Source organism: Amblyomma mixtum, chromosome 8 (genome assembly GCF_055824585.1).
Source record: "Amblyomma mixtum isolate Tamu chromosome 8, ASM5582458v1, whole genome shotgun sequence".
Classification (NCBI taxonomy): Eukaryota; Metazoa; Arthropoda; class Arachnida; order Ixodida; family Ixodidae; genus Amblyomma; species Amblyomma mixtum.
In genome coordinates, this window is record NC_143019.1 from 50,479,178 (window position 1) to 50,492,639 (window position 13,462).

At 50.8% G+C, this 13,462-nt stretch overlaps 1 protein-coding gene across 1 annotated transcript; it reads right to left on the reverse strand.

Moving 5' to 3' along the window:
* Nucleotides 1-5,407: 5,407 nt before the first annotated feature.
* On the reverse strand, nt 5,408-7,819 carry LOC149332374 (uncharacterized). The gene has a single exon (XM_089557509.1). It carries the CDS (start codon nt 7,817-7,819, stop codon nt 5,408-5,410), a length of 2,412 nt encoding a protein of 803 aa, XP_089413635.1.
* Nucleotides 7,820-13,462: the final 5,643 nt, after the last annotated feature.

Below are 13,462 nucleotides of genomic sequence, written 5' to 3' on the forward strand. Positions count from 1 at the left end.
GTCTAAGAAAGTACTACATTCTCCAGACCTTTAATCGCCTTCCTAAAACAGTATTAAAACGAACAGCATTGTCCAAAAAGAAATAGCCTTAATTGAACTTAAAAAATGGTTTGTGCATAGTGCATTAATTGAGTGCTTTATGATGTTTTAGAGCATCCGATACAATCGTTTTCCTCAATGTGTATGCGCTCAATGCCATTGATCAATGTGGCCACTGTTTCCTTTATTTTGTCTCTCTTCTTATGTTAACTACATTGAAACAGTGTTGAACATACATGAATTATTTATCTGTTTAATATACCTATAAAATACTATTTTGGCCTTTCAGTGTTTCTTCTAACATTATGTTTACAACCTTCTGTTGTATTGAGCAAGTACAAACCATTGTTATTGAATTGACTCTGCCCCGCTGCTGGGCTCTGCCATAAAAGCCATGTAGAGACTTCGGCAGGCCCGGCAAGATGTCATGTGTATTCAGTGAGGACTAATAAAGATTTACTACTACTACTACTACTACTACTACTGCTGCTGCTGCTGCTGCTGCTGCTGCTGCTGCTGCTGCTACTACTACTACTACTACTACTACTACTACTACTACTACTACTACTACTACTACTACTACTACTACTACTACTACTACTACTGCTGCCGCCGCCGCGGTGGCTCAGTGGTTATGGTGCTCGGCTGCTGACCCGAAAGACGCGGGTTCGTTCCCGGCCGCGGCGGCTGAATTTCGATGAAGGCGAAATTCTAGAGGCCCGTACACTGTGCGATGTCAGTGCACGTTGAAGAACCCCAGGTGGTCGAAATTTCCGGAGCCCTTCACTACAGCGTCCCTCATAGCCTGAGTTGCTTTGAGACGTTAAACCCCAATAAACCAATAAACCAAACTACTACTACTACTACTACTACTACTACTACTACTACTACTACTACTACTACTACTACTACTACTACTACTACTACTACTAAGCGAATGGCTGTAACACCCGTTAGCTCACAGTTGTCGCTGCAGCATCGGTCGTGGTTGAGCAATCTGCAGGTGCTTTTGAAAATTCAGCTACCCCCGCCTTTTTACGATCAGCAAGTCATCAGAAGCTAACCGCGTCGCGCACACAATCCGGCATCTCATGGACGCAGTTCCGCACAGTCGGCGTGCAGACATGCACAGGAGAAGTTGAGACTGAGAGAGAGCGTTGATGTGGAGAAAAATAGAGGTCGGCTGGCAGAACATGTCTCTGATTGGACAGCTGCCCTATACAGTGGGAGTGAAAGAGACAAAGAGCTACAAAAGCGAGGACGGAAGAAAATTACGCGTCGATACAAAGGGCTGTGAGACTCGGTAATACTGAGATCGAAAGTCGGTTTTGAGGAAACGAAGGAATCTGTAACTGTCTCACTTCTCGGTGGACACCTCAACCGCGCGGGGAGGGAAGAGAGGAAGGTGCGAGTGAAAGAAGAGAGAAAGACATGTCCAACACCCTTGGACCAAAATTTTAAATATCGAAAAATTCTCTGGTAATGTTATCGAAATATTTAAGGTAATGATGCATTCCTCGGACATCTAGCAAAATCTTTCAGTCTTTACATCGCTCGCATCGAGCAGAAACACTACCAGCAAAAAAAAAAAGAAAGAATGCAAGCCTGTCGACGGGAGATCTCAGGATATATTGTTTGTTTTAGTGAAATTTTACAATATATGAAACAATTGCGCTTATAAACCCTTTCCCGATCAAAAATTCTTTTCTCCAGAATTATTGGGTATGGGAGGGCACCGGAATAATTTAACCACCTGGGCACCTTTAACGTGCACTGACATTACACAGCACACGGGCGCCTCTTGCGCTTCGCCTCCATCGAAACGCGGTGGCCGCCGTAAGGTTTCGAGCCCGGGTGCTCCGGACCAGTGGCCGACAGAGATGGAATAATTTCAAGGAACCTTTCTCTGAGCTGCGCCAATTTGAGCACTGTTTCAACGTTTCTCTTCAGCACCATTGCAAAGAAGTCCCTGCGGCCCAGAGGCGCATTGCCATTCGCTGCAGCCGTCTCGGCTCGCTCAGACAAACAGGATGTGAAAAACGAAGCAGTCGTATTATCTGCAGCCCTCGCGATAACTGACCGACGCGTCTTTCCGAACGTGCAGCAGTTCTGCGGGGCATCGGAGTGTGGTGTAATAGGGCTCCTCGTCCTACGAGAAGCTATATATATATATATATATATATATATATATATATATATATATATAAAGCAGACGAGGAAAGGGGAATGATGGGCTCGTTATAAATATGAGAGTAGCCAACAGCCACGGAAACCAAGGGGGCACAGGGGATTTTTTTTAAATTTATTTATTTATTTTGTGGTGTTGATCAATATATATATATATATATATATATATATATATATAAGCAAACAAGGGAAAGGGAATGAGGGGCTCGTTATAAATATGAGAGAAGAGGGGATTTTTTTAAATTTATTTTTTGCTGTTGTTCGGTTTAGAATATTACTGAATATGTAATCACATAAAGCTAATTGATTAGAAAAGCAGAAGAAAAAACAACCACATGCCGCCGGTGGGATCCGAACCCACGACCTCCGAATTACGCGTCCGGTGCTCTGATGAACACTCTCAAGGTTAGGTTATTGGTAAACATAAATACCCCCGAAAGCAGAAGATTTGACAGCCGTCGCCGTAGCTCAGCGGTAGAGCACCAGACGCGTAATTCGGAGGTCTGGGTTCGGATCCCACCGGCGGCATGTGGTTGTTTTTTCTTCTGCTTTTCTAATCAATTATCTTTAAACGATAACATATTCAGTAATATTCTAAATCGAACAGCAAAAATAAATAAATTAATTAAAAAAAATCCCCTCTGTCCTTAGGTTTCTGTGGCTGTTGGCGTCTCTCTCACACACACACACACATATATATATATATATATATATATATATATATATATATATATATATATATATATATATATAATGCCCGTCGTCTAGCTGCGCTCATGAGGATGCGAAGCCCTGTGCAAGAATGCACCGTAATTTCCGGTATACAATCTGCATCGGAATTTATTTCATCTTTGGCTTACGTTAGCAGGTGGTGGTGGTGGAAAACGCTTATCTGCTCTAGTTTACAGTATTTTTTGCGGCTTCGGATGGAGTCTTCCATCTTGTCGTCAGGGTCGGTTCCCCTAGTCCAGGGCTCCGCTGAGGGTAGCTGCCCTGCGTGCACACCTTACTAGTCCTTGTTGGACTTTCAGGATGTCGTTGGATAGCATCCTCTCCCACTGTTCCGCACTCGGGTTTTCTATTATGGCTAGCTCGTCTATTTCGTTGTCTCCACACCACGGGCACTCGCTCTTGTACTGCGTGAGGTAGATTTTACTTAGCATGTTTAGGCACGGGAACGTTCCCGTTTGTAACTGTCTCCATGCTACGGCGTCTTCTCTATTGAGTTGTTTGTGCGGGAGCTGGGACACCTGGTACATAGTCATTATGCAGCTCACATATGCAAAATTAAGCAGCTGGTTTATTGACGAAAGAACTTTATCGATACTTTCAGAGCGACGAGGCTTTTCTTCGCTGCCCAAAACAATTCCATTCCGTGTCTTCAACATCAACCGAGGCCTGCGTCATATACCTGCAGCGATGAGCCTTCGTTTCCACAATTATTGGCGCTTGGTAATGAGCATGACGCGCTTGTATAATATAAAGGTTGTACACCCCTTGTCAACCATGTCTCGGGACTGGTTCGTATTGAGCCTTATCTTTTACCTCCTTTCGGCGACACGTGATGAACTAATTTGGTTTTCAAGAGTTTTCAGTTTGCGATAAAAATTAAATGATAAGAAGCTATTAATTTATGCACTCACACACATCTACAGACTTCTGACAGAATCAGGTGCCTCGTAAAGCTCCACGTCTACGCTATCCTGTAGTACACGCGCAAACACATTAGTATAGAGCTCATAATTTGCGTCTAAACTAACGTGCAGGTATTTATGCAGAGGTAGTCAATGGGCTAAAAGTGATGGATTGCGCACCGCATGCTGTCTGACTCTTCTAATACAGGGTTTTAGCACAGTAGTGCGGCCAATACGGCAACACGTTGCCGTTGTTGCCTAGCGTTGTTGCCTATAGGCAGCTTGCCTAGCTGCCTTTTGCTCCGTACGTTCTCAGTTACCGTAGTTCGATTGTTTACGGTTGGATGGGGTTAAAGCTCCCTATTAATGCGTTAGCATTACAAGGCTTATGCGAACCAAAACCAGGCGGCGACCGTCTGTCGGGTGGAATTCGAACTCGCGGTGGTGCGTACAGTCCATCGTCTTGTGCTTTGGCTATCGTTGCACTCATCAGCTTTTCTTCGTGCATCCCTCACTGCGCTTTGCCAGTCATCACCGTCTTCGTCAAAATTCAAAATTCATCCGCTTCCAAACGCAAAAGCACGCCAGCAGTTGGACTCAAGCAGGAGGGGTCAAGTAGGCGCCATCTGATGGCCATGGAGCAAGTCACCCGACAAGGCGGGAGATTTGAACCACCAGTGCCATCTGACGAGCGTGGAACAAGTCACACAAAACGGCCGAAGATTTGAATCGTCGCAGCAGGACAACAAAAAGCTTAAAATGTCATTGGCAGTAATAAATTTCGCTCGTCAACACTGAGTATTCACGAAATCTGAGCTAGTATGCTAACGCATTCCCAACGCATCAATGGCTCGTTAATTTTTTGTCAGCAACGACTTCTGGGCCTACAGTTACCTTGTGGGGATGGCAAAAAAATTTAGGCAATCTCGTTGTCGAGAGCAAACGTATAAGCTTGAAATGCATTGCAGAAAAGGCATAGCGCATATGACCGCTCATAGATGGCGTTATGAGGGGCCCCGCCCTTCCTACTCAGCTAACACATTGTCTGTGCTGCTTTGGTGACACATGCCATGATTGTGTGTTGGTTCGGTCCAAGGCGTGTGTGTCTCGCGTCGAGTATTACAAGTATTACTGTTTGTCCTTTTCTGAAATTCACGATTCTCGAGTGTTTAGCTTCGAATATCTCGCAAAACAGAAGATGAATCCTCAGTAAATGTTTTCTTTATTCACGCGAATCTGGATATAAGCGGAAAAAGGTTCATTAATAGCGAAACCAGAAGCGAGGCATTAACACATGCAAATATAATTTGTCCTGGGCCCATGAATATAGGGCTGCTTTTGTACGATCACAAGAAAGAGATGTTTTGGTATGGCAGTAAAAAAAGTCGTCCGACTGGACATGCAGAACTCTCACGATCACAATCATGAGCAGTTCACCGAGGCATACTGCTGTGGAGTTCTGTGCGATTGTATCGCGCTTGGGGCGGAAACATATAAGTTAACTACAACACATACATGTCTTAGGGCTGTCTGACCAAAATATACGCTTAGTCTGGAGGCTGCCGATATCCAGTCCACGGCGAGACCGTTACGTCTGCTTGCCGGCCGCGCTCCCGCTCGGCTGCCGAACGCATCGACGCTTCCGAGCCCGATCGCTGCTGCCATCCTGGACGCAACACCTGGCAAGACTCCTGCCCTGCCGCCACCATCGATGAGCCTGTACCACAGCTGAAGGCATCGGCAAACTGACGAAGCTGCCGCAAAGGCACGTTGACTTTGTCCTTGGCAGACAGGCGAGCTTCGTGGAACGCCGGATCCACCGATTCGCAGTGGTCCAGCGCGAAGTAAATGAAGAACAGTTGATGCGCTGTCATGTCCGGCAGATCGTTAAGCCGCAGGTCCAGCTTCCAGATACGGCGGATGGGAAGAAGCTCGTCGAAGGCGGCTACCGCCAGAAGAAGGGCAGACGTGAGGTCCAGGAACGTCCGGCCCAGGCTGGACGCTGCTTCGGGGTCGATGGTACGACCTACCCTATGAAAACAAGCCAGCAGGTCGGCCAGCTGGGCCCGAGTCTCTTCGTTGAAGCTCAGAGGAGCGTCGCGTTCGTACGGGTTCTCGTAGAGTAGCTGCACGAAGGCCCGGTAGAAACGTACTGCGACGCGCGCCAGATGGAACACGAAGAAAGAGCCCTTAGCTGGAATCGAGTGGTTGAAGAGTGCCGCCGGGACATGAACCATCTGGAAAGCACGACTAAACGAGGCCTCCGTGGAAAGCTCAGAGCCGGCAGAGTTCCACTGTCGGAGGGCCACGCTCTTCTTTCGCAATCCAAGAAGAACCTTTTCTTGCCTGTGCCTGGAGAGATTCCAGTAGAACATGAATGGATTATGCCGCGACCTCTCCAATTCAACTGCGCAAAGACGCTGCTTTCCCGAAGCGAGGCCAAGCTGCGCCACCGCTTGTCGCTTGAGCCGGTAGCGTACCAGGAGCGCCGAGAGCTCGTTTATCCAACTGAAGTCCGCGATATGCCTGAGGAACAGTGCTTCTAGTTGAGACAACCACTCACGCGTGACAACGTCCTGGCCTGTCGAGTGGCGCCATTGGCGAGCTACCTTGGCCACGCATTCGGGCAGGGCTCGGTTAACGAGCCATCCGCACAGCAGGGACCTGTCTTCGGTGTTTCCGAGGGTTCGCCCCATGACACTGTCCACGAAAAGGTTCTGCAAAGCGTGCAGGTTGCGAGAAAGGAATGGCGCGAGACGCACAATAACGAGGAAGCCAAAGTAGTTGAGTATGTCTTGAGACGGCACCGACTGCAGAAAGAGGTCTAGGTCTCCACGCAAGTACGGCGCCGACCGGAGTACTACGCTTGTCTGGCTCGTGAGTTGCCGCGGGACGTTGGCCAGTAGTACTCTGAGAAACTCTCGCAAACCGTCGTTCAAGTCTCCATACCGAACGGTGACGAAGGAGTAGTCGTCGCCGTAGCTCGAGCGTATCAGCGCCCTGAAGCCAGAGCATACCGTGAACAGTCGATCTTCGAAGTCGTTTGTCACGGAGGCCTGCAGTTCGCTCACGGTCTCAGTGACGGCTTGTTTGAAGAGCTCGTCTACGTCCGCTGCCCCCTCGCTCGCTTCTCCCAGCAGGAATCGGGGCATATCGAGCTCCACCGCAGTGGCGTCTAAGTTGTCGGGGCTCAGGCCGACGCTTACCTGCGCTATTGTGGGCAGGTCGAGGTCGCGGACTAGTTCGGCCGCGAAACGCCACACAGCTGCGATGCCCTCTGGAACCGGATCATTGCGAGGCCACTCCAGTATTGTCCACTGGGCGAATAGAATTCGGAGATTACTCGCGACAGGAGGGTAGAGCGTGATCCAGTTCACACAGGTGGCGTGGAGTTCCGCCGCCATCGCGACGTCTTTTTCACCATGGCCACTCAACTGCTCGAGTAGACGGCGCGTAAGCGCTTCTTGCAGCATGGTGTCCCGTGAGATGAGGGAGCCTGTGCTCGCCGAATGCGCTTGGTGCTCGCTCGTCCACGTAGCGCAGACGTGATCGTAGAAGTCTTCGCAAGGGTGGGTATCGTGGCTGAGAACTGTGCTTATATACTGGGCCTCTTGATTGCAATAGCTGGATGTGCAGTAGTATGGATCCAGCTTTGACGTCGAGATCGATTGAGGCGTCGTTTCTTCCGGTGTCGGCTCCTCGGGTGACGGTCCAGTGAAGGTGTAGTCGGAAAACGTCGGCAATGGCGCTGTCCGTACTGGTGGTATAGGTCTGGGCCTGATGATGAGGGCGTAGTATATCGCTAAGACGCAGAGGATCACTACCAGCGTGGCAAAGATGGTGGTGAGCAGCAGGAACCAGAATACGGGCGTAGTTGTCTGGCCAGCGAAGTCCTCGGTGAACTGATCATCAGATTTTCGGAGTAAAAGCACTGAGGCAGTGGTTGACCGAGACCTCATCGGGGACAGCGCTATGCGCCTTCTCCGCTTCCGGTCGCGTCTATGCCGCCTCCTCCTGGAGCTGCGTCTTTTCCTTCTGGAAGACCTTCGAGATCCCGACCTCCTGCTTCGGGACCTTCTAGTCTTCCCCGTTCGGGACTCCCTGCTTCGTTTCCGCAGTCTCCTGCGTTTTATTCTAGATCGTTTGCCACGTTTGTCCCTCGAGTGACTGCTGCTTCTACTCTTGGATCTCCTTCTGCTCCGGGATCTTTTCTTGGACCTACTCTTGGACCTCCTCTCGTGTTCGCCGCTGAGCATGACTTCGAATTGCTTCTCGCGGCTTACACTTTCAGTGCTTAATATCGGAGAGCTTGTCTGGCTGAACACCTCATCCTCCTCCTGTCTGGCTGAACTCCTTTCATGGCTTCCCTCCCTGTGATGCCCGCTTCTGGATTCCCTGCTGCTTTTGCTTCTTGACCTCCTCTTATGCCTCGACCTGCGCCTTCTCTTGCGTCGCCCTCTAGACTCTCTTTCGCGTCGCCGCCTTTTGGAGCGTTTGCTTGAGCTTGTTCCTAATTGCCTACCGGGACTCAGGCTTTTAAGTATGATTTCGTTGAACGTCATCATATCAGAACTTTTGTCGTATTCCGGACTCCTCTCCCTGTGGCGCCTTCGCGATCTGCTCCTAGAGCGGCTGTGACGAGATCGCTTGCTTTCTCTACTGCTTCGAGACCGCTCGGACCGCCGGCTCTTGCTTCGCCTGGATTTCCGTTCACTACCAGATCTCCTGCTTCTCCGCGATCCACTCAAAGTTTCAGACGTTCTCGGACTTCTGGACTCCCCATCAGATCTTCTGCTCTTAGACTTGCGTCGCTTTGACCTACGCCTTGTGGATTTCCTGGAATGACCATGACGGCTTCGCGAGCCTTTCATCTTTCGCCTTCTATGGCGCCTTCTCTCATCTCTTTTGTCCCTTCGAGAACCGGTGCTTCGCGTTGATCTCTCTCCTTTCCTCTCGAGTGTAGATTCTAGAGTCGCCGATACCATGCTAGTTGGGCGGCTAGTTGGTCCTGATGGGCTCGTAAGGCTTGAGGGACTCGATGTACTCGAGAGCGCCGTTGGGCTCATTACACCAAAAGGGCTGGTAGGGCTGGCAAAACCGCGTGAGCTGCGCAAGCTATGAGGGCTCCCAATACCAGAAGGACTGGTGGGACTCGCAACGTTGCGTGGACTCAATATGCTTTTAAGGCTCCTTGGGCTCATTACACCAGAAGGACTTGTGGGACTGGCAACGCCGTGCGGACTCTGTGGGCTTCGAAGGCTTCGCGGACTTCTTTCATCTCCACGTCGCCGTCGGCTTCTATGGTGTCTGTGGTGCCGGTGTCTCTTTCGCCTTTCGTGCCCTGTGTGCTCCCGATGACTCCTGTGACGACTACGACGACTGCGATGGCTTCTGCTCCGGCGACTTTTCCGACTTTCATGCTCTCTTCTACTATGATGACTTCTGTGGTGGTGTCTGTGTTTACCTCCTCTGTGATGGCCATGCCGGTCGTGCTCCCTTCCCTTGCTTCTTCTACTTCTAGTTGAGGAGCGGCGCTCTTCGTCATCTTTACTGCTTGCAGAGGGACGTCCTGTCATTTCTATATCCCTATAGTGCCTTGAAAGGTCCGATGAGCCTCTCGACGGGCTGAGTGTTGAAAGATCTGCCTGCAGGTGCTCTGTGACCCCTCTTGTTACAAGGGGCATCTTGCCCTGTTGCAAGTGTGGAGGTCTGCTAAAGCAGATAAAGGGGATCTTGTCTAACCAGCGCTTAATCGGCCCGGAAACACCACAGCGTGAAAGCTCGCTCGACTGCAGCTGTGTCGTGCTCCAACTGAGCTCAGTGGCCGACACGCTAGGAATGTCTTTTGTGCACCAGCGAAAAGCGTGAGTCCCAGAAACTGTGCTTTCTGGTGCATCTAGAGGGGTGTATTTCTCGTTTCGTCGGTGCGCCCCGTGTCTCCTGTGACCTCTTGAGCTGCTCTTGCCATGTTCCCTGTGAGATTTCTTCTTCCTCCTATGCCTATGCTCTGACCTTGATTCTGACTTAGACTTGTGCGAAGACCGGTGCCTTCGCGCTGACTTTGATGTCCGTTTAGATTTAGATTTATGCGGTTTTGGGGAACCTCCTGGACTGAATGAGTCTTTGGCTTCTGCTGGCGGTGACGATTCCTTATTGGCAAGCGGTGGTTCCACAGTTTCGGCGCCGGGAAGCAGTTTCTTGGGTGATTTCGCTTCTCCAGTTATCAGAGGCACTCTGTCTTTTCTGTGGGCAGGAGGTGCACTTCTCTGAGGCGACACGGATAAAGGAGAAGCCGTGGCACTAGCGCGCTGCTCTTGATCTTTAGACTTCAGTTGTGATCTTTTTGGAGCATCACGGAAATGGAACGGAAGTGTCTCGAAATTCTTTTGTCCGCGGCTAGGGACAGCCTTTCTCTGCATTCGCGATGTGTAGGGGCCTGGTTGTGATCCAGGAGATTTATGCGGCTTTGGTGAACCTCCTGGACTGAATGAGTCTTTGGCTTCTGCTGGCGGTGACGATTCCTTATCGGCAAGTGGTTGTTCCACAGTTTCGGCGTCGGGAAGAAGCTTATTAGGTGATTTCACTTCTCCAGTTATCAGAGGCGCTGCGTCTTCCCTGTGGGCAGGAGATGCCCTTCTCTGAGGCGACACGGATAAAGGAGAAGCCGTGGCACTAGGGCGCTGCTCTTGATCTTTAGACTTCAGTTGTGATCTTCTTGGAGCATGACGTAACTGGAACGGAAGTGTCTCGAGATTCTCTTGTCCGCGGCTAGGGACAGGCTTTCTCTGCACTTTCGATGTGCAGGTTCCTGGTTGTAATCCAGTAGGTTTATGCGGCTTTGGTGAACCTCCTGGACTGAATGAATCTTTGGCTTCTGCTGGCGGTGACCATTCTTTCTTCACAAGCGGTTGTTCCACAGTTTCGGCGTCGGGAAGAAGTTTCTTCGGTGATTTCGCTTCTCCAATCATCAGAGGTACTGTGTCTTCCCTGTGGGCAGGAGATGCCCTTCTCTGAGGCGACACAGATAAAGGAGAAGCCGTGGCACTAGCGCGCTGCTCTTGATCTTTAGACTTCAGTTGTGATCTTCTTGGAGCATGACGTAACTGGAACGGAAGTGTCTCGAGATTCTCTTGTCCGCGGCTAGGGACAGGCTTTCTCCGCACTTTCGATGCGTAGGTTCCTGGTTGTAATCCAGTAGGTTTATGCGGCTTTGGTGAACCTCCTGGACTGAATGAATCTTTGGCTTCTGCTGGCGGCGACCATTCCTTCTTCGCAAGCGGTTGTTCCACAGTTTCGGCGTCGGGAAGCAGTTTCATAGGTGATTTCGCTTCTCCAGTCATCAGAGGCACTGCGTCTTCTCTGTGGGCAGGAGACGCCCTTCTCTGAGGCGACCCGGATAAAGGCGAAGCCGTGGCACTAGCGCGCTGCTCTTGATCTTTAGACTTCATTTGTGATCTTCTTGGAGCATGACGGAACTGGAGCGGAAGTGTCTCGAGATCCTCTTGTCCGTGGCTAGGGACAAGCTTTCTCCGCACTTGCAACATGTAGGGGCCTGGTTGTGTTCCAGTCGGTCGCGTCAGTTCTGGACGTGGTAGCACTCCTCGTGTGTATGGCATCGTCGCAATCGAAAACTTGAATTCGCGTTGATGACCTACGCTGACGTCGTACGTCAATTCTACAGGCTCACCCCTAGTTTCAGCCAGATTGGTTTCTTTTGCTGTTTCGTCACCTTTATGCTTTCGTCTGCCGTGCCTTGACGACCTCGAACTCGGCTCTTTGTTATTAGGATCGTCTGACTCTTGGTGGCGATGGCGCTTTTTCTGTTGCTTCCGTCTGCCCGATGCCGGTGGTTTCTCTGCCTCTTCATCACCAGCGTTTTCTTTATCGTGTTTGCGATGGTTTTTTCCCTCCAATTTGTCCTCCTTTTCAGGCTCGTGAGTTTTCAGACTCTCACCCGCTGCAGTCATTACTCCAATCGTGTAACACTGACGAGCTATGGTTTTGGCCTCTTGAGCATCGTCCACTCTCAAGCGACTCTTTGGACGACGTGGCCGTCGGGCGTCCCCATGACCTTCGGGGAACGACGCGCTGGTCGGCGACACCTCTCTTGTCAAAAACCCTGGCGATACGACGGGACCAGTGTCGAGAGGATTCAGCATGCGCACTGCTCCCCCTCTTTCTGTCATGTCTTCTGTGGCCGGCTCCTCCTGCTCCTCGACCGCTAGACTACACTTCTCCCTCTTTATTGTTCTACCACGGTTGTGGACACCTCCCAGCGTCCACTTCTTCTTAGGTACAGTGCTGGTCCTCCAATATTTTCTTTCTTCAGGCTCACCTTCAATGGCGCCGGCGTCGGGCACTTCGCTGTTCGAGAGTAGAATTTCTCTCGGTACTGCATTCCACACCTTCCCCCAAAGCGTGCTCAGTCTTGACGAGAAACTGTGAAGGAGCGTCGTGCGTTGCTCAGGGGCCGTCTTCACCGTGGGCGACGTGTAGGTGACAACACTACTGGAGGGTGTCGCCGGTGACTTTGTTGACCCGTCTCGACTCTCGGATACCTCCACGTCGTGAGCCTTAACGCGAAGGTGGACCCCAGTTCGCTTTTCAGGAGGCTGAGCTGGTTCAGCTCTGGCAGTTATCCGAGCTTTCGTTTCCGTCACTAGTTCTTCCCGATCTGGAGAGCATGCAGCATCGAGGAGTAGCAGCTCGCCAGAGTCCTGCAGCGTGGCGACATCGGCACACGAAACGACTCCCATCTCTTGCTGCAGCCAGCCAAAGCTCGTTTTCGAGGTGACAGGATTAGGCAATGTCGTCTCTGAAGAGATTTTTCTCTTCGTGACGCGACTGACCTTGCCATGTCGCTGCTGGTGAGGCTGCGTGGATGTCTGCGTCGGAGATGCAGCGGAAACATGACTCGGCTTATCAATGACAGTAGAAGAAGCTGCACATACTGGTAATGGAACCTGGTCTCCGCCGTCGGTCGCAACGTTGGTTTCTGAGCGAGTGTCCAGTAGACAGCTCTCTGATTGTGCTGAAGCCAGCGCTGTCACGGATACGGATCTGACCTGGACGGCTGATGTTCCATCCCGAGGTTGGTCTAGGGTGTCAAAGCTCGATGCGCACCCTGAGCGCTGGTTCTCCATTTCTTGGGGATCCATGAACCAGGGACGGCCAACAGACAAGAGTCCTAGCTGCGTTAGGTACGAGGTCGAGTATGGCGGCTTGTGTTGCTTCTTCTTCTAGAGCGTGGCGCTTCTAGTAGCTCGCGCCCCGTGGTCACGCTCGTTTGCTTCTTCTTCCCTTAACTTCGAAGACCTCTGTTATGCCGAAAGGCATATTTGCTCAATAAAAACAAACTTCGGAGCCCGGCTAAGTAGCCTAGCACCCTAACCAAGTCTCGACTCTACAGACATCACCACAGCAGAGTACACGATCGCACAAGCCACAACAACGGCCGCAACAATATCCCCCCAGCTACACTCAGACTCTTCGAATGGCTCGGACCTAATCTGCATATCGCAGTTGTCTGCACACCAGGACGCGCAGGGGTGGAGGGAAATCGGGCAGCACATGCCTCGGCCCGTGAATGCACGAACCGAGCA